At 44.7% G+C, this 20,274-nt stretch overlaps 2 protein-coding genes across 2 annotated transcripts in view; one reads left to right on the top strand and one right to left on the bottom strand.

Annotated features, from left to right (window-relative positions):
* The first annotated feature begins 1,220 nt into the window (after nt 1-1,220).
* On the top strand, nt 1,221-8,559 carry LOC119228595 (coiled-coil domain-containing protein 138-like). Its single transcript, XM_062565189.1, has 11 exons — nt 1,221-1,366; nt 1,526-1,666; nt 2,099-2,218; nt 2,790-2,867; nt 3,025-3,144; nt 3,354-3,509; nt 3,648-3,764; nt 4,369-4,546; nt 5,595-5,768; nt 7,995-8,133; nt 8,433-8,559. Exons 1-11 carry the CDS (start codon nt 1,340-1,342, stop codon nt 8,557-8,559), a joined length of 1,377 nt encoding a protein of 458 aa, XP_062421173.1. The 5' UTR covers nt 1,221-1,339.
* Nucleotides 8,560-13,756: 5,197 nt separating this feature from the next.
* edar (ectodysplasin A receptor) overlaps nt 13,757-20,274 on the bottom strand; it is a 31,017-nt gene continuing 24,499 nt past the window's right edge. The window contains exons 9-12 of the mRNA XM_037488369.2: nt 19,454-19,526; nt 17,550-17,838; nt 17,396-17,459; nt 13,757-15,941 (exon numbers count right to left, since the gene is read on the bottom strand). Coding sequence (XP_037344266.2) covers nt 15,556-15,941; nt 17,396-17,459; nt 17,550-17,838; nt 19,454-19,526 — 812 coding nt within the window. The 3' untranslated portion in view covers nt 13,757-15,555. The remainder of the gene's footprint in view (nt 15,942-17,395; nt 17,460-17,549; nt 17,839-19,453; nt 19,527-20,274) is intronic.

Raw genomic sequence — 20,274 nt, 5'->3', positions numbered from 1 at the left:
TCTACAAATATTGTGTGGTGAAGTTACGTATTTTATAGATTGTTGGAATAAGGATTACAAATGAAAAATATAAAAAAGATCTAAACTGTAAAAAAGGTTTTTAATATGTAGGTACAACAGTTTTTACATACATTTATAATATTTATTTAAATAGCCTGCCAGCATGTTTTACTAGTCATGTTTTGTTAAGAAGCTAGGTAATAAGAAGGCCATCGTAGTAAATCTGAGCTGTAATCAAATATTTTGCTCATTCTTTCCCCGCTAGAGGGCACGTCTTCCAAGGAAGAAGGTCACGTGATCATTCATCCGCCAAATTTGAATCGTGTTTTGATTCCACTTTTTGTTCCAAACATAACTAATAAAGGTTGGATAATTTTTCATTGTTGAATCTTGTTGTATTGGAACTTAGTCATTTAAAAATGAAGCGAAAGCATCACAACAATAAAAAAAACGATCCATTTCCATGTAAGTTTTATTGTGAAAGTTTAAACCGGATGTATGTTTAACTTTTTCGAAGTTTCTTGACGTTGTTACCTTAGCAACAAGAGCTATGAACCTACAGTTTAAAGACTCTGACTGGGCCGAAAGAGTTGACAAACTTAAGCAGAACTATGTGGAGAGGAGGAAACAGGTTTGGGTTTAACAATTTCAAAAGCACACACACATTCTCCTTCCGCTCTATCCTTTTGTAACAATGGGACGTTATAGTTTACTTTAAGTTACATGGACTCGCGTGCCATATTTAACTGCTGCTAGCTGCCTAACGCTACGGCATGTTGATGTCCTTTAGCTTCCGTCCCCTCCGGAAGACGTTCACGTCGTCACCCCGAGAGCCAGTGGTGATGGTGAGTGAAACCTCACGCAGGTTTATTTATATTCCATGATTCAGACAGATGACTATGTTGATGGTTCCGCCATCTCTCGGTTGCTGTAACTCCAGTCAAATGGGTATAGCATAGTGCACAGTGATTATATCACAGACAACAGACGTTTGCTCGATTAAGGATTCTCGATTAAGGATTCTCACGTGCACTTGACAGAAACCGGTGCGTGTTTTGTGTCCGAGCATTAAGGTGGCCAGTGGAAGAGCTTGCCACTTAATTCATTGTTAAAAGTAAATACTTCCTCGCGATTGACCTTCTATACAACGGCTGCTGTAGATGGATAACGACATACCCATGGGTTTTCCCTCTGTCACAACTCGATTTTTCCAGATGTGACCTTGCCTTCTTGTCTAGATGACAGCCGAGGATCCCAGGAAACTGAGTTCGACGGGGAATCACAGAGAGCTCGCCGACCTCCTGACTCTTCCTTAGTAGTGGCAAAGGTTTACCAGGAGATGATGACCATCTATGAACAACTAAAGGTGAGAAAGCAGAACAGCTGCATAGTGGTTTATCCCTTAAGACAGGTGGCAGGGATACAACACCTCCTACTTGGGTCGGATAAGGAGTGTTCGATAGTATTTAATGTGTAGCAATATCAATGTTTGTGTGTATGTGTGTTTGTGTTTATGTGTATACAGGCGGAGCGATACAGCCAGCAGCAGTGGGAGAGGGAGCTGCAGCAGCGAGACAGGAGGCTGAAGCAGCAGGAGGAGGAAGCTGTTTTGAGGCTTGCCGAGATGGAGGAGATGCTACACATTTGTTTACCAGCTGAAGAAGAGGTCAGACTCGCATCAGGTCACTTAATGATTAACCATATAGCTACTTATAATTTCCCTACAAACTAAGTGTATGTTTAGTGCGAAGGATTCATTGGTGTAAAGTCATGTGTGTGTTCATAGGTTCTAGGTTTCAGACATTAAAAGAATCCTGTTTCCAGGAAATACACTTGAAATTCAATAATTCACCTGACCTGTTTACAATTATATCCCATGATGGTGGCCAATCAAATAATCAGACAAATTAAACAAACTAAGGTAATATAATCACTGTCATAGGCAGTGAGAAATTCCCATCCCATAAGGGGCGATGCACGGAAATGACTTAAATCAGCCTAATGTACCTGCAGTTTATTTAAGCATTGTTGGTGTAGCTGCACTGTTACATTATGTAAGCATCTGTGTGTGTGTGTATTTATGTATACGTGTCACCAGAAACATCAGCAGCAGGTCAGCCGGCTGCAGGAAGTTCTTCGAGAGAAGTGCAAGGAGAACCAGAGGCTCAAGTCCAGCTTTGACACCATCAAGGAGCTGAATGACGGCATGAAGAAACAGGTGTGGAAGTGACCACATGCAGGCCCTCATTGTCTGCATTGTGTCGGTATCTTCAAACATCATCCAAAAACATTCATATAGTTATATTACCTTAAGGGCTGAAATGTTGAAGAAATTAACAAGCGTTTATTTTGATTTTAGTAGTTTTTTATGTATGTTCATGCCTGAACATTTCATGCTGCATTTGTTTTGGGGAAAATATCCAAAGTGAAGACAAGCCCAATATCAGCTTTTTAAATATTTGAGTGGAATTTTCTCTCTTCAAACCTAAAGTGACCAAAGTGATTCAATCTTCAGTGAAGGAGCAGAAGCCAGGAGGCAGTTAGTACCTTTGACCACTGGGAGGCGCTATGACATAACCCTCCTGGATATTGAATAATAATGAGTTTGCACTGTGTCTTTTTTGGTATCAGTGTCTGGAACTGACAGTATTTTTGTTTTCAATGAATCCCTTCTTGCTTCAAAAAGTAGGCGTGAACAAATTCTATGCACTGAACCAACAATATGATGTAATTGTTTTTCTACACTCTGGGCTTGCACAGATTGACGTTTAGCGTTTCTATATCAACAGTTGAATGAAGTCAATGAACAGAATAAAAAGTTGGAGAGCCAATCCAAGAGGGTGCAGGCTCGACTGGAGAACCTGCAGGTAAGCGCATACTAACAAATGCACAGGTGATAATTCAAAATAAGAATAAAAAGCATTTATTTCTTGTAGCATGGGAATTTGTTAAAAATAGATTTTTAATTTTAATTTCCAATATATCTGTTTTAATTGTTGTCATTAATTGTTTTTGTTTTTTCAGAGGAAATATGAGCACAACATAGCACAAAGAGGCCTGCCAAAAACAAGCCTCAAGAGCACAGTGTGTATTGAAGCACCCGAAAAGGAGACAACTGCTGACTATGGAAGACCCAGCACCAAGGTACGGCTCATCAGCTGTGTCTGTGTTTTTTTTTTTTTTTTTTTACAGTTAAATTTACAGTCAATCGTTTTCTTACCTAACTCTACACATCTGACATAATAAATCATAACTGTGATGTTTGTTGTCACTGTTAAAACAACTTTTTAACTAAAACACAGTAACTTGCGGATGACCGCTTTAGTCATGGACTTTCACCCTCGTCCCTCCAGCGCTGCTACGGTCCGACTCCTCTGAAGCTCCTGACCCTTCTTCTAGACTGGGTGGTCGACGGACCGACGTTCTCACCAGCAGCAGGAAGCGAAGGGAAAGGTGTCAGCCGATGCGGGCTGCCTCCTGAGCTGGTTCTGAACGAGAGATGCCTCAAGGTGACGCGTTCGCCCCGACTTCACTGCGATCTTATCTATTTTTATTACAACCATCAGCTTTGAGTGCATAACTCTCTGTCCCATTTCCCAAATGCAAACGGTCGCGACGGATCGTGGATCGTCTCTTTGGCTCCTCAGGTGCTGCCGTTATTAGCGGATCAGCTTCAGCGCACTCCTTTGTCCGAGGCTGACCTCCTCCTGAACCTTCTCCGCCTCATCCACTGGGCTTTAAGGCGCTTGGACAGCAGTACACAGGTAAAGCAAAGACAGGATCCTTTCTGTGGGCCAACGTGGCTGCTGCACTGTCGCTGTGCTGTCTGTGGCCCCAAACTCCTGCTAAAGCGGAAGTACACCGCTATGAGTTGTCCAAAAAGCAACACCACGGGGGATTACATTTAAACCTCTTTTATTGGTGCTTGGCCTCGTAAGAGACGAGACGTGTTGTCCTACAGAAAGCTGCGAGGTCACTTCCACTACAGCCTTGCATCTGAAACCAAAACACCACGCATCGTTTTCCCTCAGGACGTAGCAACACATCGGAGAGCTACACATCCACTGTGGAGCAGGTGATATCCACTTTATCAAGTGTGGACGTCCTGTTGAGTTCCAATTTGTGCTCAGATGAGAAACGTGGTTATGCCCCGCCCCTCCGTGTGTGTTGACCAGCCTCCAGACAGGCTGTCCCTGGCTTTGTGTCATTATACACAGATTTTAGGTATTGTCCGCAGATCTCTGCACCAATTCATTGACTCCTGCGTGAGATGGAAGTCGTCCATTTTGTCGTCATTTTACGATACAGACTTGACTGAGTGCAGTAACGCAGCAATCACAGTGACTCCTGACCGATGTGTGTTCTCAGCACGTAGCCCACTCTGCTACGCTGCGGAGGATAGGAGAGGCCGCATCAAAGCCGGCTGCCCGGTTAACGGAGGAGGCAGACCGGCCCGGGCCCTGCAGGAGAAGGCCTCTCTCCTGCAGCCCGTGTCCTCACACACGCATCCTCTCCACCCTCATCATCCTCCACACCGTCACACAAGGTAACAACACTGGAAACACATGGGCATCTTAAGCATTCCATTTGGAAAATGCTAACCTAATTGCGTGTTGTCTTCTCACACATGCTTTGCCTCCTCCGATTCTCACTCGCCATTTAAACGTCATATTTCATATGGAGGGGAGTGAAGAGATGACTGAAGCCGGAATATACTTTGATCCACCGTCCTGTTTGTGTACTCCATCTGTTGCAGTTAATGAACCACTGCTGGCCATTTTTAATCAGAGCAGCTTATCCGAGCGTACGCAGATGATTTAGCCTCCAGCTTTTGAATGAATAGCCATAACATTTGATAGCTTTGACATTTTAAACATTTTACGATTATTCGTATTTATTTTAGTGACCACACCCCCAATATTTCTGTTAGTGCCAACGAGAGATTGATACTCTTTCTACCTGCTTGTCAGGTTGTCGTCAGGTTAAAATAAATTATTTTCTCTGGAACTCCTACGTCTATCCAACGATTCAGTTTCTTTACATAAAGCATCGGTGTCAGACAGCCGCTGGCGAGGCTTCAGTGGAAAAGGATGACGAGTTTCTAGCTGCCTTCCACACGAAGAACCTCTGTGTACTCTGCGGTTCTTCCCCACATATCCTGACATATTTGATTTAAAAACTCTCCTCTGAACTAAGCCTTCATCTGCACGCATTGCTTCGAGGGCTCCATCGGAATGATCCTGTAGAGAATATTTGCTGTCAATCTGGTGGCCATCTTCTCTTTCTCCCCTTCCTTAGATTGACGGGAAAGCAGATTGAGTATAATGGAGAGATGTTTCTTCCCTCTTATATATGCCAGGCTCTTACATATAATGAATACCATTCTGAGACGCCGCTAACCAAACTCAATCCGGGATGAAAAGAAAAGCTTTTATCTTAGGTGGGGTTGTATAAATCCAGCCCTTTTGGACTTTTTGAAAGTGTTAGGTGAGAAGCCCAGACATTTCATAAACCATTAGTGATCACGCTTTATTTCAAAGCACCTGAAATGTGAGTGCAGAAGGATGAAAAACTCCACGTTTTTTGGTCTCCAGCCGACGTGCTGGCCCAGGCTCTGGAAGCTCTCCGTACCGAGCTGATGTCTGAGGAGAGCCGAGGGCTCTTCATCCACTACGGAGGAGTGTGTGTGCTGCTGTCGGTGCTTCAGGCCGGCCGGGGAGGTCTGCACACACCTGTGGACGTCCTCATGCAGCTGTCTGAACAGTCCCGTGAGTACAAAGCCATAAACCTTGAATGATTGTGAGCAACAAAAAAAAAAGATGAAACCCATTCTTCCCCCTTTTGAGGCAAAAGCCTGATCAGCTGTGGCTGTCAAAGGGGGAGGGGGGGGAAAGGCATCATTCATGGTATATTTCTGTCACCACAGGCTGTGCACTGCAGTTTCCTGTGTCAATTAGTTTGTTTGAGGTTTTTCATCCGGTTTTAGTACTTGTTGAAATACTAATATTAAACACAGTAACTTTTAGTAAGCTGTGGAAAGCCGGCTATCCAAGAACATAATACTGTGAGACATTACTGAAGGAGTCCAAAAAAAGATATGAGCCCTTTTTCGGAGACTCCATTTAAGCAACTAAAATCGTTTCGTATATTTAAATTCCCAGCCTTTCCAGGACCTCACGGACCTTTAAGGCTATTTCTGTTTTAAATAATACAATCCTCTTTGCCCTTCTGGCTCGGATTTAGCGACTGTCTTTACCACCACTATTAACTTGTGATTCATACTAGCTCCTCCTGCAGTAATCCTCCGTATCATACGTACATAGAAGCCACATGTGAGAAGGGGCGCTTCGTCCGGGCTCACATCAATCACAAGCACTGGTCACGCAAAAAAAGATTTAGAACGTGTCGTAAAACCTGTGTCCTCCATCACCTCCTGGCTCTTTCATGGAGAGCCCAAAGGTGGACGAGGTGGAGGAGGGGGGCACAGCTGCAGCGCGTTTCCATGGGAGTCGCATCATCGAAGATCGCTGTGTGCCGTGAGGGGACTCGGGGCCACAGTTCTGTTTGTGTGTCTGTGTACGCGTACAGTTGTGTGTTTTGAAGGGGCACCGTACGTCTAGCAGGGCTTGCTAATTGTATTTTACAGGCAGTGAAGAGGAGAGATGGGAAAGGGTTGAGAAGGGTGAGTGAACGGTTCGCACCTAAAGGTTGCCAATAAAACAAAAACAAAACAAAAAGGTCAAATTGTACTCCTACAAACACACACACGAGCGCACAACACCTCTCATCTCACTGCTACTTGCTGCATAAAGTTCAGTCGCACAACACATCGATGCGTTCATGGATCACAGAATGCAGTCGGCCACCTCGGCACAGAGGTCCGTAACTTGTAGTGGATCAGGGGGGTACATTAACCACCTAACTGCTTCATGCACTGCTCCTAGCCCCCATGGGGACACATAAACGTAGTGTGTGCATGTGTTTGTGTTCTTTCCCTGCTGTCTTGTTGTCTTGTTTTCACCGACGCGGCTAAACTTAAACTTCACAAAAAGGGCTTTTTACCTTTTTTGTTTCTAACTATTGGATGTATCCCGCAGCTCTTATATTGTCAAACATCAAACCCCCAGAGGAATGTGCCTGTATGTGCGTGTGTGCTGCATTTGTGTAGCCACATATGTGTAGAATGTAACACACATAAAAAAGGTAATGACCCCTCTAAGGACTGGGCTGTGTGGTCAGAGGTGCTTTAAACATTCTTCAGACCGCTGGTCTTAATAAGACACAATATTTGGGTCTGGAAGTTTTTTGAAAAAAAAAAACGAAGTTGTCCAAAAAGTAAAAAAACTAGTGTGTTATTTGTATGGTGTAACACACAAAGCGGAATGTTGCCGTTTTTAAAATAATTGTATTGTCTAAATGATTTGTCAATTGTTCAGATATAAGTGGTTGCATATCCTTGAGGTGGGGGCGACTCCAGACCAAGTACTTTCCTGCTCTATCCTGTCCGAGGAGTCTTATCCGTTCCTATCTCACCGAATCCTCTCTCTGCTGTGATCTGATGCCGTCAGAAAAGTCCCTCACACTTTTATAGCGTGGGAGTAAAAGGTGCAGGAGTGTGACTTTAGCAAAAAACAAATGTAAAAGAACTTAATTTAGACATCACATGGTCCATGGTTGATGTTCTCAAAAAATGTGTAGCCCATCCGCGTCGATTGAGGCCTTCCTCTTTCATCTCGCTGTGTGTTTGTGTGTGTGTTTACAGTCAGATTGTAGAAGCTCATCCGAATACAATCATCAGAGAGAGTCTGACCAGCAGCCGTCTAACTGGGTCTTTGTGCGTCCGCGTACTTTCCATTTCTATGCAAATCTCCAGTTGATCGTGCCCATCTCCTCTGGACTTTTAACAACGATCAAAACATGTGTTGTTCATCGGGGGAAAAAAGTTTTGCTGATATCCTTGGATCTGTGCTCCGCTTGCGCCTGTTTCCCTGTAGGACACCTGAACCCCTTCCTGGAGGCATGTAGCTGTAAGGAGTTTTTCCAAACGGCTTCCCAGCTTCTCAAGAACCCTCGCCTGGAGCTCCCGGCGCTGGAGAAGCTCTCCATCCTTCTGCAGAAGCTCTCCAGCATCAGGTAGACGCACTCATCTGTGCGTGTCTGCACAGAAGGATCATAATCTGATCATAATGCTGCATCTGGGTCCAGAAAGGAACTACTAGGATTATAACCACAATAAAGTTATCTCTGGTTAGTAGCAGTAATATATCTATATGATCTTTGTGTGTGCTGAAGTCACGTTAGATGCAGACCCTTGTCGGTCGGATTGTCTTTTCTTTGAGCGGCTTCGCCTTCTGGGCCAAGTTTAGGCCGGGCCCGGCTTTCATGCGGCGTCTCCTGGCTGACGGGTTGTGTTCTGTCTTTCTTTTGTCCAGGAAGAACCGTCCTCTGTTCGAGCGGTCCTCCCTCCTCCTCCAAATACAAGAACTTAATCGCAACGCCAACCAGACGCACACCTTCCTCTGCCTCAACCTGAGGTCTGTCCTCCACAACCTCCGATAGCACGCACACGCCTGACTCTCCTTCTGTGTTCTTTTATATGTGCTCAAAGTGTGTTCCTCAGTTTCCCTCTTGGTCGACATAGTAATATGCTGTTGAAGTTACTTTGTCTATCAGAAGTAATCGTTTTTTCGATGTTGCGTAACCCGTTTCTCCGCGATGGGAGCCGCCGCCATGGCTGCCGGAGGCCTTAATGAGTGTCCGATGTGCTCAGACGAAGAGAGGCTGCGACTGTGAAGCTTTTTAATGACAATAAACAAAAAGGACGTTAAGATCGGACTGCATGTGAAATGCTAAAATCCATATGTTTTGTATGAAGTCGTCTTATTTGTTTGTTCCAGTGGGTTAATGGGAGTAATGGTCTCCGTGTGGGACATACCGGTGGTGTTGCTTGACGGGGGAGTTTGGACGGACTGGAACAATTAAAGCTGATATCCAGAACCTACTCAGAGGCGCTCGGCTAGTCTGAATTGGAAAAGAGTGCATCCGAGTTTTAAGGCCCTGAATTGACTTATTGAAACAGGATTTAGCTCATGGTTAGAATATGAAGGAATTAAACATTGCATAATTGGATAATATAGAATACTGTAAATGTGCATTATTAGTCATCCTTAGGAGGTCACTAAGTAGTGATTCGTCAATAATCACTGAATTCCTTGGTTTATTAATGGCAGGAATAAACGTTGCATCGAATCAATTCATTCAAAATGTTGGAGGAGTGTTGTGACAATCAATTGGGTTGGAATCCCCCACAAAATAACAAAAACAAGAAAATAACAACACATATGTTTGACCTGCTTTAGATAGTTGAAGTAATTCCCTGGGTGAGAGATTTGGAAACTGCTTACATCACATTGTTGGAAAAGGATACACATTTAAAAACCAATGTACATTAAAAATGCATTTATTTATTTAACTATGTTTCTCAGTTTTGGGAACTTAGATTTTTTTTTTCTTGCTGTTTGGAGGCTTCTGGATCACAGAGCCCAGGTTCAACACTTGATAAAGTTTCAGGAGTCTTAGCCCATTAAAGATACGGAATGTTACTACCCCAAAGTTCTCTGGTTTCTAACCACTTGCTTTATTGTGTGGCCGGCACCAGAGCCCACACGAGGACGATATAAAACCCAACGGCTTGGAAACCAAATGACTGGAAAACAAGTCATTTTAGGGGTGCACTGCTGTCGCTGAGTAGTATAACTTAAATCCCCACCGATGGTTAAACTAAATTGCCAGGGCATCGTTTTAGAGACCAGAGGTGGAGGGGGGGGGGGGGTGTTCTAACTGAGTCTCAGCGTACCTTTTCAATTCTTTCCTTGCTTATATGTTTACTATCTCACCAACTGTCAACATCCGCACGCGGAGGAGATTATATTATAGATACAAGAGGAGGTCACATTTTGTTTTGCTTTTCCCGATGTGGCTGTTGTGAGTTGTGTTGCATCTGGAGGATATCACATATCACATGGAAACATCAGACCTAATGATCAACAGCAGAAGACCTTCTGCACGCTGCAGCCACGTAAACAGTCATCCTTCACTACGTGCGAAGGTCTGCCTCGCCGTGAACCCTCACCAATCCCCAAATCGGTTAGTTTTGTGTCACTTTAAGACCGATGCGGTGCCGTTGGGTTTAAATGAATCTGTCGAGGTCATAATGCCGTCAACGGTTTCATCCGCATCCATCTCTCATAGACTTCAGACTGAATGAGAATTTGATGATAAAGTGCGCATTCACTTTCATTTTCCATTAACTCCTCTTTTGTTTAATAGGCAAAGCTTTTGGAGCTATTGAGTTTTAAACAGATGAGAACTGCATCTCAGTTGCTAATGTAAAAAATCTCAGATAAACCAATTGAGGTTCTCGTACAGAATTTTAATCTTAATTTATTCATGTTTGAGGATTCTGAATCTTGCTATTTATGTCCAGCTTTTGTTCAATTTAGAATTATCTTTCTATTGACCGTGGCCGGTTCAGTTGCGCAACACACACCATCTCGTGATTTATTTTGTCATAGAATCTTTTCCCTCACCTTGAGCATGCCGTCGTTTTCTTTCACAGATATTGCTGCAAATAGGAATTTAAAGACTATTGGCATTGGCTGAAAAAAACAAACACAATGTGAGGTGTTATGATTTAGGATTTGTTCAGCCTTCAAACTTTGAATAAATGCATTGCAGAATAAAACCTGAGGCTCAGCAGGGTAACAACATGACACACGTAGTATTTTGGCAAAAAATGTCCTTGGAACGCACTGGGCCCGTGGATTATGAACGTTACCTCTTCAACTATTCATGGTTTGAAATACTTCTTTAATTGACTTGAATGTACAATCGTCTTCCAGCTGCTTGTTAGGCTGAGGGGTTTGATACCTGCATCAGTGTCGGTGGAAGTATCACATTTAACGGGGGGGGGGGGGGGGGACTACTCCGTTTATGGCCACATCAGGAACTTTCCAAAGCTGATTTATTTACTCCCATGAGTTCAGTTGAGTCTGGTCCGTGTTCCCTAACACGCTTAACTCTACCAGTCCACCCTGCGCAGCATCAGCCCACACGGCTTTAAACGGCGTACGGTCTTGATTTATGTCTGGGTTTTCCCCGCTTGGAGGAGTCACAAAATTAACCCCGAAGAGTGGCCCTGCCGCGGTCTGGCGGGTAAACCTCATTAAAATGTTATTTGGTTGGTGGGAGGAAGCCGGCAGGGGGAAACATTAGCGGTTCCACTTCAGCGCAACCGTGAAGTCGAGTCAATCAGCGATTCCGACGTGGCGGACCACCAAATGTAATGTAAATATGCTGCTTGAGTGAGGCAATAAGCGCGGGGCGGCTGTGGGGATATACCTGACTGTAAATTAGCCCCCGTGCAGGAAGGAGCTGTGAGTGGAAGCAGCTGTCTGCGCCTGTTCATGGTGGACGGGCTTGGATCACACTGGCTTGTTTTAAATGGGTTTTTAATTCTACTTTGCCATCATTGAAATGGATTAAGAGTCTCACATGTGAAAATGGCTTTTTAGTCTTGCTGTACTGTATGAAAAGCAGCCTGAGGGATGTGAAGGCATCAGTAGTCCAGCAGCAGCATCTTCACAGCCACAGCACATATTTTTGCATTTCTTCTTATTCAATAGTTGTTGTTTCCTGTACCGTGTGTGTTTGCACTTTGACCTTTGCTGCTGTGACCCTGTGAATTTCCCCGCTGCGGGCCCAATGAAGGATTAAATGGATCACCTTGTTTTATCGCATCTTTCCGAGGGTCAGATGGGAGGACTGGTATTGATCATGTCTGTGCCTCCAGGCTGTGTGGTTAGTACAAAGTATCTCAACATTTATTTCACTTAATGAACCCATCAGTGCGCCAAAGGCTTTGTTGATTTCCTCCTCAGTCCTGCCCTGGCCAAGCTTTGTGCTATCCGCCACATCTCACTTTCGGCTTTAACTGTTCCTGGAGGGATTCAAACACATTTTGTCCTTGTATTTCCTTAAAAACGGGAGCTGCAGGAATGGCTGTTGACAGCAGTGTAGTAACTTAGAGAGTTCAACCCTCACTCCAGAAGGACGAGCGGTCCGATCCCAACACCTGACGGAGGTCTGGGAGGTACTTGTACTCCTGCTGTTTGATAGGCTCGCGGTTGACTGTTGGGGATGAGTGTGTGTGCCTGCGGTTGTTGTGTTTAGGGCCGAATGTGTTACTCACTGGCAGAGGTTAAATTAGTCGCAGGGTCGGCACTCCTTGCGCTGAAGTGTCACTTTATGGCTTCATAAGTGATTTAAAGTCAATGCCAAAACGACCCCGAAGACACACACTTGTGTGTACCTACCCAATGTGTGTGTGTGTGTGTATGTGTGTGTTATCAGACTAAAGGCTCTTCAGTTTGAAAGGCCTCTATGCTGCCCTGATGCCCCACAGGAGCATCACTGGCATTTCCACTGTGAGACCGACCTTCTCTGAACCAGACTGATCCCTAGGCAGCAAACACACACACACACACACACACACACACACCATCTTTTAGCTAAGGCATCGGGAATGTTTGGCACAAACACGCAGCCACATAGTGAAAGCCTGATGACGAGGTGGTGCGCAGTGGCAGCTGCCACTGGAGTGGCTGATTGTTGGTGGGGAAAGGAACGGATTTGATGAAAAAAAACAAGAAGAAAAAAAGATGTGTGTGTGGGTGCAGCAGCGGGTTTATAACATAACTGTTGTCGAAAACAAAATTCCTCCAGCTTGAGAAGTGTTTTGTATTTGCGAAGGGGAAAAGTTTCGCCAACCAAGATGCATTAGTCGAGTAAGACGTAGTTTGTCAAAGTTTTATGTTATTTACTGTTGCCAAACAAAAAAGAATAACAGTACAGTACAAATATATAATGAAATATTTAATACTATGAAGTAGATCCCTGGGATAGAATTAATGCCCAAAATGAAGTTATAATCTATTAATCTTGTCCTGCAGTCTTTTTCCAATGACATCATCCGTCATTTGATGAGCCGCAGCTACTTTCATTGATCTTTTACTAACTGGACTAGTGCTGAATGAACTGGGGGCTGTTGTGATTATTCATTTTCCATTTGGTGTTGCTAATCCATTGACAGACTCTGACAGTGTCCGTAGTACCATTGACAGTCTGGAATGGACTATGTGGATAATTTACTGTATAACATTTTCATTAACCTCTAAAACAATGTATATGGCTCATTACCTTTTATTATTATGTGTGCGTTTGGCCTGTGTTATGCTGATGGTTGAGTGAGGTGGCCAAAGAAATCTTTTTACTTCTCTTTACTTCTGTTAAATCTGTTTACTTTAAATAAACTATAAAGTCAAACATTAACTCGGGAATGATTTGAACTCTAATGCTTTGGTGACGTTTAGCGTTTTATGATGAAACCCTGGATTTAAGAGTCTGTTTTGATTTATTATTTATTATAAGTAGTTTTTCCCAAACAGCCGTTGTGACCGAGTACAACCTCCTTAGATACTGACTCATACATGGCTGTAGATCCTTAGCCTTTCAACTTATTGCATAACAGCACCAAATGTATTAAACGCCCGCATTAGTACAAATCTATAAAACTTGAATTACAATAGAATTGAACTGTAAAAATGTGTCACGAAACTCAAAATACCAAGCCATTTTTGTAATACATCTTTATTAATGCATACATTATGTACAATAATAAGTTATATATACAGTTATACTTTGGTTCGTTGATATTTTTGTGTGTTTCTATATGTTCTGTACGTGTTACTGAGGCATGGTAATCCATGTTTGCCTCCTGCAGATCATCATCAGCACAATAACGGAAAGACGGGGTTGGCCTTCATACAATTTCAGGCATCGGTTCAATTATTTACAAAACATAGCAACAATAACAAATTTAACTTGTGTTGATTTGATTTGCTCCGAGAAGGCCGTTTTAAAGTGTAATATTATAGAGTTTGCAAAGTAAAATATGAAAGACAGACCAATGGAAAAAGAACTTGGCAGCGGGCAACGTGTTTGATTTGGTGCAGAGAAGTTGCGGAACATAATTCTGACAACATCAGACGTTCCGATAAAGATCCGTCCAATTCCTGAAAAGGGCACCAACGTAGGACTATAGGTCAATGTTTGTCACAGTTCGACGCCGTGTTACTCGTTGACGCGGCTCGGATGGCCTTCAACGTGACGCTCCTCTCGAGGTCGACCTCGCTGCGTATCGGAATCTTCTGCACTTAACCGTCTTCAGCTGCTTTATTTTTTTAAAGAGGTGGACAACCCGTCCACGCCCGCACGTTGTTCATATTCGCCACGTTGCTCCCATCGGGGAGAGGGGGAGCCCAAATCCTTTCTGAGCATGACTGAGCCGACCACACTGAGACGCGCTGCTCCCACCGCGACGGGCTGCATTCTTGCCCCCTTCGCTGTGCAGCAACCCCCCCCCGAGGGGCAGTTTCGTCAAGCCTCTACCATGGCATTTCTCTTTTATAATGCTGTTTTTTTTTTTTTTTTACTGCGTTCCCACTGGGCTTTCACTGGTTAAGTGGCCCTAACTGCTTAATTGGGTGCTGGAAATCACAGGCATTTGTAAGCCACAACACTTGAGACTATTAGGGGCCCACAGGAGCCACACGCCAAATAATTAGGGCTGGCGGCAGCACTAGACCGCAGCATTGGGGTAAAAAGGGTAATAAGGGGGGGGGGGGGGTGTCCATGGAAGTTGTTGGTGTATGAGAATGCTGGTTGGTGTGTGTTAAAGTTGGGAAAAGTGGATTCATGCCGAAAGTAGCGTAACGTCCGTATCCACGCGTTGATTGAGCTAAACAATCGGATTCCTTTATTCATACTAATCAATCAGTACGTGTGCTTGATCCGTGTGATGGTGGTTAACCATTTACAGCTGGACATAACGATAAATTTTTAAACAGGGAGCTCATATCTGCCGTCTTTCCGCTGTGATTACAGCGCAGCCAAAGGCACCGTACCATCATGTCGCTTTTCCACAAGCGTCTCGTGGCATCAACACCCTCATTAAAAAGGTTTAGCGGTAAGGCAGCGTCATTCCTTCCTCTTAAGCGTCCAAGAAAAGGCACTCACTTGGCACTTGTAGTTTTATATGCTTTTTGTGGAAAAACTTTTACGGTGGGAAAAAGGCCACAAAAGGTGTGATTGTATTGCGTCCAGCGCACACTTAATCTGACCATTACTTTGTGCAAGTTCTGCACTGACTGATTTCTGAGGAGAAAGTATCTGAGCTCAAAATCCAGATCAATGGTATGATTTCTCAAACTTGCCCTTTGGAAAGGATCTCGGATTACAAACTTCGTGACAGAGAAAACGCATGCTGGGACAAAAAAAAAGCCTTGTGCACTGGGAGTTCTTCATGTGATGGGCGCGCGCGCGTGTGTGTGTGTGTGTGTGTGTGTGTGCCGTGCGCGCGCCGTCCTCTCAGCGCAGGCGCTGTCCTCGCACGCGTGCATCGAAAAGTCTCGAGTCTCTGCTCCATCACGCGCGCTTTCAGACGCTGGCGCAGCGCTGGGACGGAGATTGGCACGAGGACGGGCAGACCAGCTGGCTGTGAAAGCTGCTGTTGCCCTGGCGACCGGCAGCCGCCGCCATCTCGCCGCTGCCCAGCACGTCGGAGCAGAGCGACTCCACGGCGTCGAGCCTCTCGATCTGCACCAGGCGGGTCAGGAGGTCGGGGATGCTGTAACCCGCCGTGCTCACTCGCTCGAAGAGCTGCAGGCCGTCGCTCATGCCGCCGATCTCGTCTCGCTTCAGCCCGAAGCTCTCGGCCAGGTGCCTCCACGTCTTCACCACGGCCGCCTCGCTGCTGTAGGAGGAGCTCAGCATGCGGCTGGCCTTCTCCAGACAGTCGAAAGGAAGCTCTGTGGGGCTCAGGCCTGGAGAGGGACAGCGGCGTTACTCAGCTACATCGAGACTGGGATAAAAGGTTTTTTGGGGGTTGTATGTAGTATTGTGTGAATAGCAGAGGTGGGATCAAGTCACTGTTAGGCAAGTCACAAGCAAGTCTCAAGTCATTGCCCTCGAGTCCCGAGTCAAGTCGAGTCAAAGACGAAGCAAGTCCCAAGTTGAGTCACAAGTCACAGCCAACAAGTCCCAAGTCGAGTCACAAGTCACAGCCAACAAGTCTCAAGTCTAATCACAAGTCGTACCATTTTAGTTTTGAGTCATTTCGAGTCATTTTATTATAGTGGGGACGGGGAACCCTGGGTGATGGTGCGCTGCCTCACAGACCTAGACTACGAAGGGAAGGGTAATGGTGGATGGACTGTGACTGTGTTATAGTACTGTAACGCTCACCCCAATGCTGCAGCGTAAATAAGGAGGCGATGACTGGCTTGCAACTCCGCTGCATTTATTTAAATAAAACAACTCAACTTCGGTCACTGTTGGCCGTCACCACGCCGAACGAACACTTCCGCATACACGGCCCTCCAAAACTCGGGTTGTCTCGCGTAACTACAGCTGGTAACAAAGCATAACGTGAACACATGCAACATCTGCATAACTGATTAACTAATAACTTTAACTCAGCTCATTACACTACTTTAAAACGGACGTTGACATAATGTTGGCGAGGATTTCCATCGGAGTCTGAATCCGGGTTCAAAAATCCCGATTTTTGTAACCATGAACGAGCTGTCTCGTTGATACGGTCAAATGGACTGCAGTGATTGGATGTTGTTCAGGCAGCGCGCGCTCTCTGCATACAGGTGGCGCACATTTCTATGACAGATGCAGATAAACAGAGCGGCGCGGTGGTGTGAAAATGTTTTCCCCCAGTTTTCATGGGAAGTAGCAAGTCTTCTCGAGTCAAAAGGCTCGAGTCCAAGTCAAGTCACGAGTCATCGGTGTTCAAGTCCAAGTCGAGTGGCAAGTCTTTGTACGTTTTGTCGAGTCGAGTCTCAAGTCATCAAATTCATGACTCGAGTCTGACTCGAGTCCAAGTCACATGACTCGAGTCCACACCTCTGGTGAATAGATTGGACAAATACCCCAAAAGCTCCCAGAGGATTTCATATTGACTTTTCCTTCAATGAACAGGACTAAAGCATCAAAATGCCGATGTACTGAATTTGATTTAACTGACGAAAGATATGTCTGCAGAGAGAGGTAATGACTGCTGTTGCAGGCGGTTTCACTTCGTAGAGCGAAATATGAGATATATATATATATATATATATATAAGAATATATCATTTCTCACTTCACTACGCATCGTCTACAGCCGCTCATCTCAAGTTGAATGTCGCCCGCAGTGTGGACACAAATCAATTCTTGATAACAAAGCTCGGTAGGATGGATAGTTGCATCAGTGGCAGAGAGAAACTTACCCTCCGTGACATTGCAGGCTCTGCCGTACAGATCCAAGATCTTTTTCCTCCGGCTCTGAAGCATCTGTGTGGTCATATGAAAGAAATATCAAAGAAAATGATGTGGTTTCCAGATGAAACTCCACTGAGGATCATCCTCATCTCATCTTCTTACCCCCGGGGTTTTATTGTTGTTATTGATTGCGTTCGCGCTGCTGATGCGGTTGGGACTCTGGATGTGATTGGCCGGTCCGGCCGACGCGGCGGGCCCCCCGTTGCTGGACCTGTCCCGCTCCAAGAGGCCCAGTGAGAGCAGGCAGAGGTCGGGCTTGTTCCCCAGGTTGACGAGGCACAAGTTGGGATTGTTGGCGTCGGCCGCTCCTTGCTTGTCGGACGCCGCCTCCTCGTCGCTGTCGATGCTGCGGCTCAGCAGCTGCTCGTTCTCTGACGACGCGTCATTTTCACTGCGCACAAAAACGCGCCGATACATACATTTATTTATGTGTGTTCCAATAAACACACGCAAACACACCCGGATGCATATATATATATGCATCCTCTGTGCATTACAGGACCTTTGTCAAGTGAAAGTGACCTGTTGCTGCCATGGCTGCTGATGTTTCTAAGCTGTCCCTGTGATTGATTCAAACAACAACATGATACCATGTGATATCATTTGATCACCCCGCCTCTCTCTCTCTCTCTCTCTCTTTCTTTCTCTCTCTCTCTCCCGTTGCCTGCTCTGGAGTTTTCTACCGAAAGCACCTTGTTGACGGAGATGCTCACAGAATGCCATTGTTTGCAAGTCCCATGCTTTCTTCTTTTTTTTTTTCCTCTTCGAGCGCGCGCACAAGACGACATTGTTTTCCCCGACATCTAACACCCGCTCTGGCAGCTTAAGCAGTGAGTTAGCACATCTTCTGGCACGCTGCTATACCTCTGTTTACTGCTATTAATGCTGCAGCTTGTGTGTGTGTGCGTGCGTGTGTGGTGCACCTTCCATGGAACAGCGTATCAATCCAAGCATGTTCACTGCGGGCACTGGAATATTTGGGCACAATGGCTCACTGTGGCTCTGTGTGCAATACGCTCTCATGTATTCCCCCACTTTCCTCAGCGCACTGGTTACTTCTTCCTATAAAGCAGCATTGTCTGCACATGACGAAGGAGATGCAGGCGGAAAGAGGAACGTTGGGGAAAGGTGTTTTTTTGTTGTCTGCCATGGTGTGCTTGGACCTGGGGTTTGGATTTAGGAAAAGCAAGGGAAAGGAATAACCCCTCCGAACCATGTCGACAACTACCTCCTGTGTCCTGTGTTTGCACGGCTTCAGCGCTCATCTATGACTCACACACAGACTCACACACACACCTCACACCCCAGACCCACCGCCCTGCCTGCTCCAAAGCCACATAATTGAGCCCTGATTCATAAAAGAAAAAAAAAAATGAAAAAATGATACATTTTTCACAGAGACTCACACATACAGATCTGTAGATACAGCAAATAGAGAGGCCAGCAGCTACGGCAATACTGCTGCTGGGACTAGTTCTGTGGTGGCTAAATCACAGGCAGATGCTGACAAAAATTATAAAAGCTTCTTTCTGTTGTGTAAAGCCTGTGACGCCAGAAAAACACACACACACACACACACACACGCACAATGGAAACTCAAGATGAGAAAACAGTGGCACATGCAAGTGTTCTAAAACATGTTTCCCATACATTCAATACGCAGTAATGAAGCAGTACAGACACATAATGATACATAAATAAGCACAGTAATTGTACACACATACCATAACCATAATATAATTAAGTGTACTAAACATAGTAGTCGTTGTACCTTTGTTTAGTGTGTAAATGCTTTTAAAGCTCATCTTTAGGAAATGGATGGTTGTCGAACTGAAGAGGAATTTGTTTACCCTTCACGTGCCTTCATGACCATCAATACGTGTTCATAGACTCCATGGGGACGCTTTGTACACTCAGCATTTGTCGGTTTGTCTGCTCTTTGCTCAACTGAAAAGTAGCGGCGTGGCAAAGCTTTTTTTTTTCTTTTCATTAGATGTTTCTCTCACCTTTTGACCGTCTTCTGAGGAGCAGCTTTCAGTTTGTCAAACTCATCTTTCTCTGAGTAGATCACCACCTTGTCTAGAGAAGAAGAAGAGACAATAGAGAGGTTTAAAGGTGTGTTTTACTAGTATACATAGAGAAAAGTCACCCGTTATAACCAGAAGTAGAAATTAAAAAATTGTTGCAAATTTAATTTCACCCTTCATTTCAAGGGTTGTCTTTTCTGAAATAATCTCAATGTCTTTGTTTGTAAGTGGACACATTTCATTTTGATACAAATAACAAACACCACTATACGTTTGCTTTTGTCTTTGTACCAGAGTTAGACTGATTAAAGTTACATTTCTAAACAGACGCTGGCCTGAGTTGAGTTGCACTAAAGAAAACCGGTTCCTGATACCTTAAAGGATTTATACTTTGAACACAGCACCTGCAGTCAGAGAGACGTATAAAATGATTACAGTGACTAGAATGTTAAATTCCACTTTGTGTATGCGGATGGGGGGAGATAGACAGCTAAATGACTGAATTAAGTAAGTGCCCTAAGTGCAACAGGTGTGTGTGTGTGTGTGTGTGTGTGTGTGTGAGGTAAGGAAAGAGAGCGAGAGACAGTTTGTTTCTGTTTAAGTGTCCGTGTCTTTCATTTCACAGCCTTATTAACTCTGTGTCTACATGAGTGACAGCAAGCTCCGGTAGAGCTCCGACCAAAGGGCTTATCTTCCAAAATACACACACACACACACACACACGCAGACACACACACACACACACACACACACACACAAAACAATGGTGGCATTTTTATTTTTTGTCAAAGTACAACGAC

The sequence above is a fragment of the Pungitius pungitius genome, chromosome 10 (assembly GCF_949316345.1).
Source record: "Pungitius pungitius chromosome 10, fPunPun2.1, whole genome shotgun sequence".
In the NCBI taxonomy this organism is placed as follows: Eukaryota; Metazoa; Chordata; class Actinopteri; order Perciformes; family Gasterosteidae; genus Pungitius; species Pungitius pungitius.
The sequence above is the reverse complement of the archived record's forward strand: the minus strand, read 5'-3'. Positions and strand labels throughout refer to the sequence as shown.

Excerpts from the sequence above, each read along its gene's own strand:
- LOC119228595 (XM_062565189.1), top strand. The coding sequence starts at position 1,340 with ATGATGACCATCTATGAACAACTAAAG. Across the intron at positions 2,219-2,789 it reads ATGACGGCATGAAGAAACAG|TTGAATGAAGTCAATGAACA; the intron begins GTGTGGAAGTGA and ends CTATATCAACAG. Across the intron at positions 4,547-5,594 it reads CCTCCACACCGTCACACAAG|CCGACGTGCTGGCCCAGGCT; the intron begins GTAACAACACTG and ends TTTGGTCTCCAG.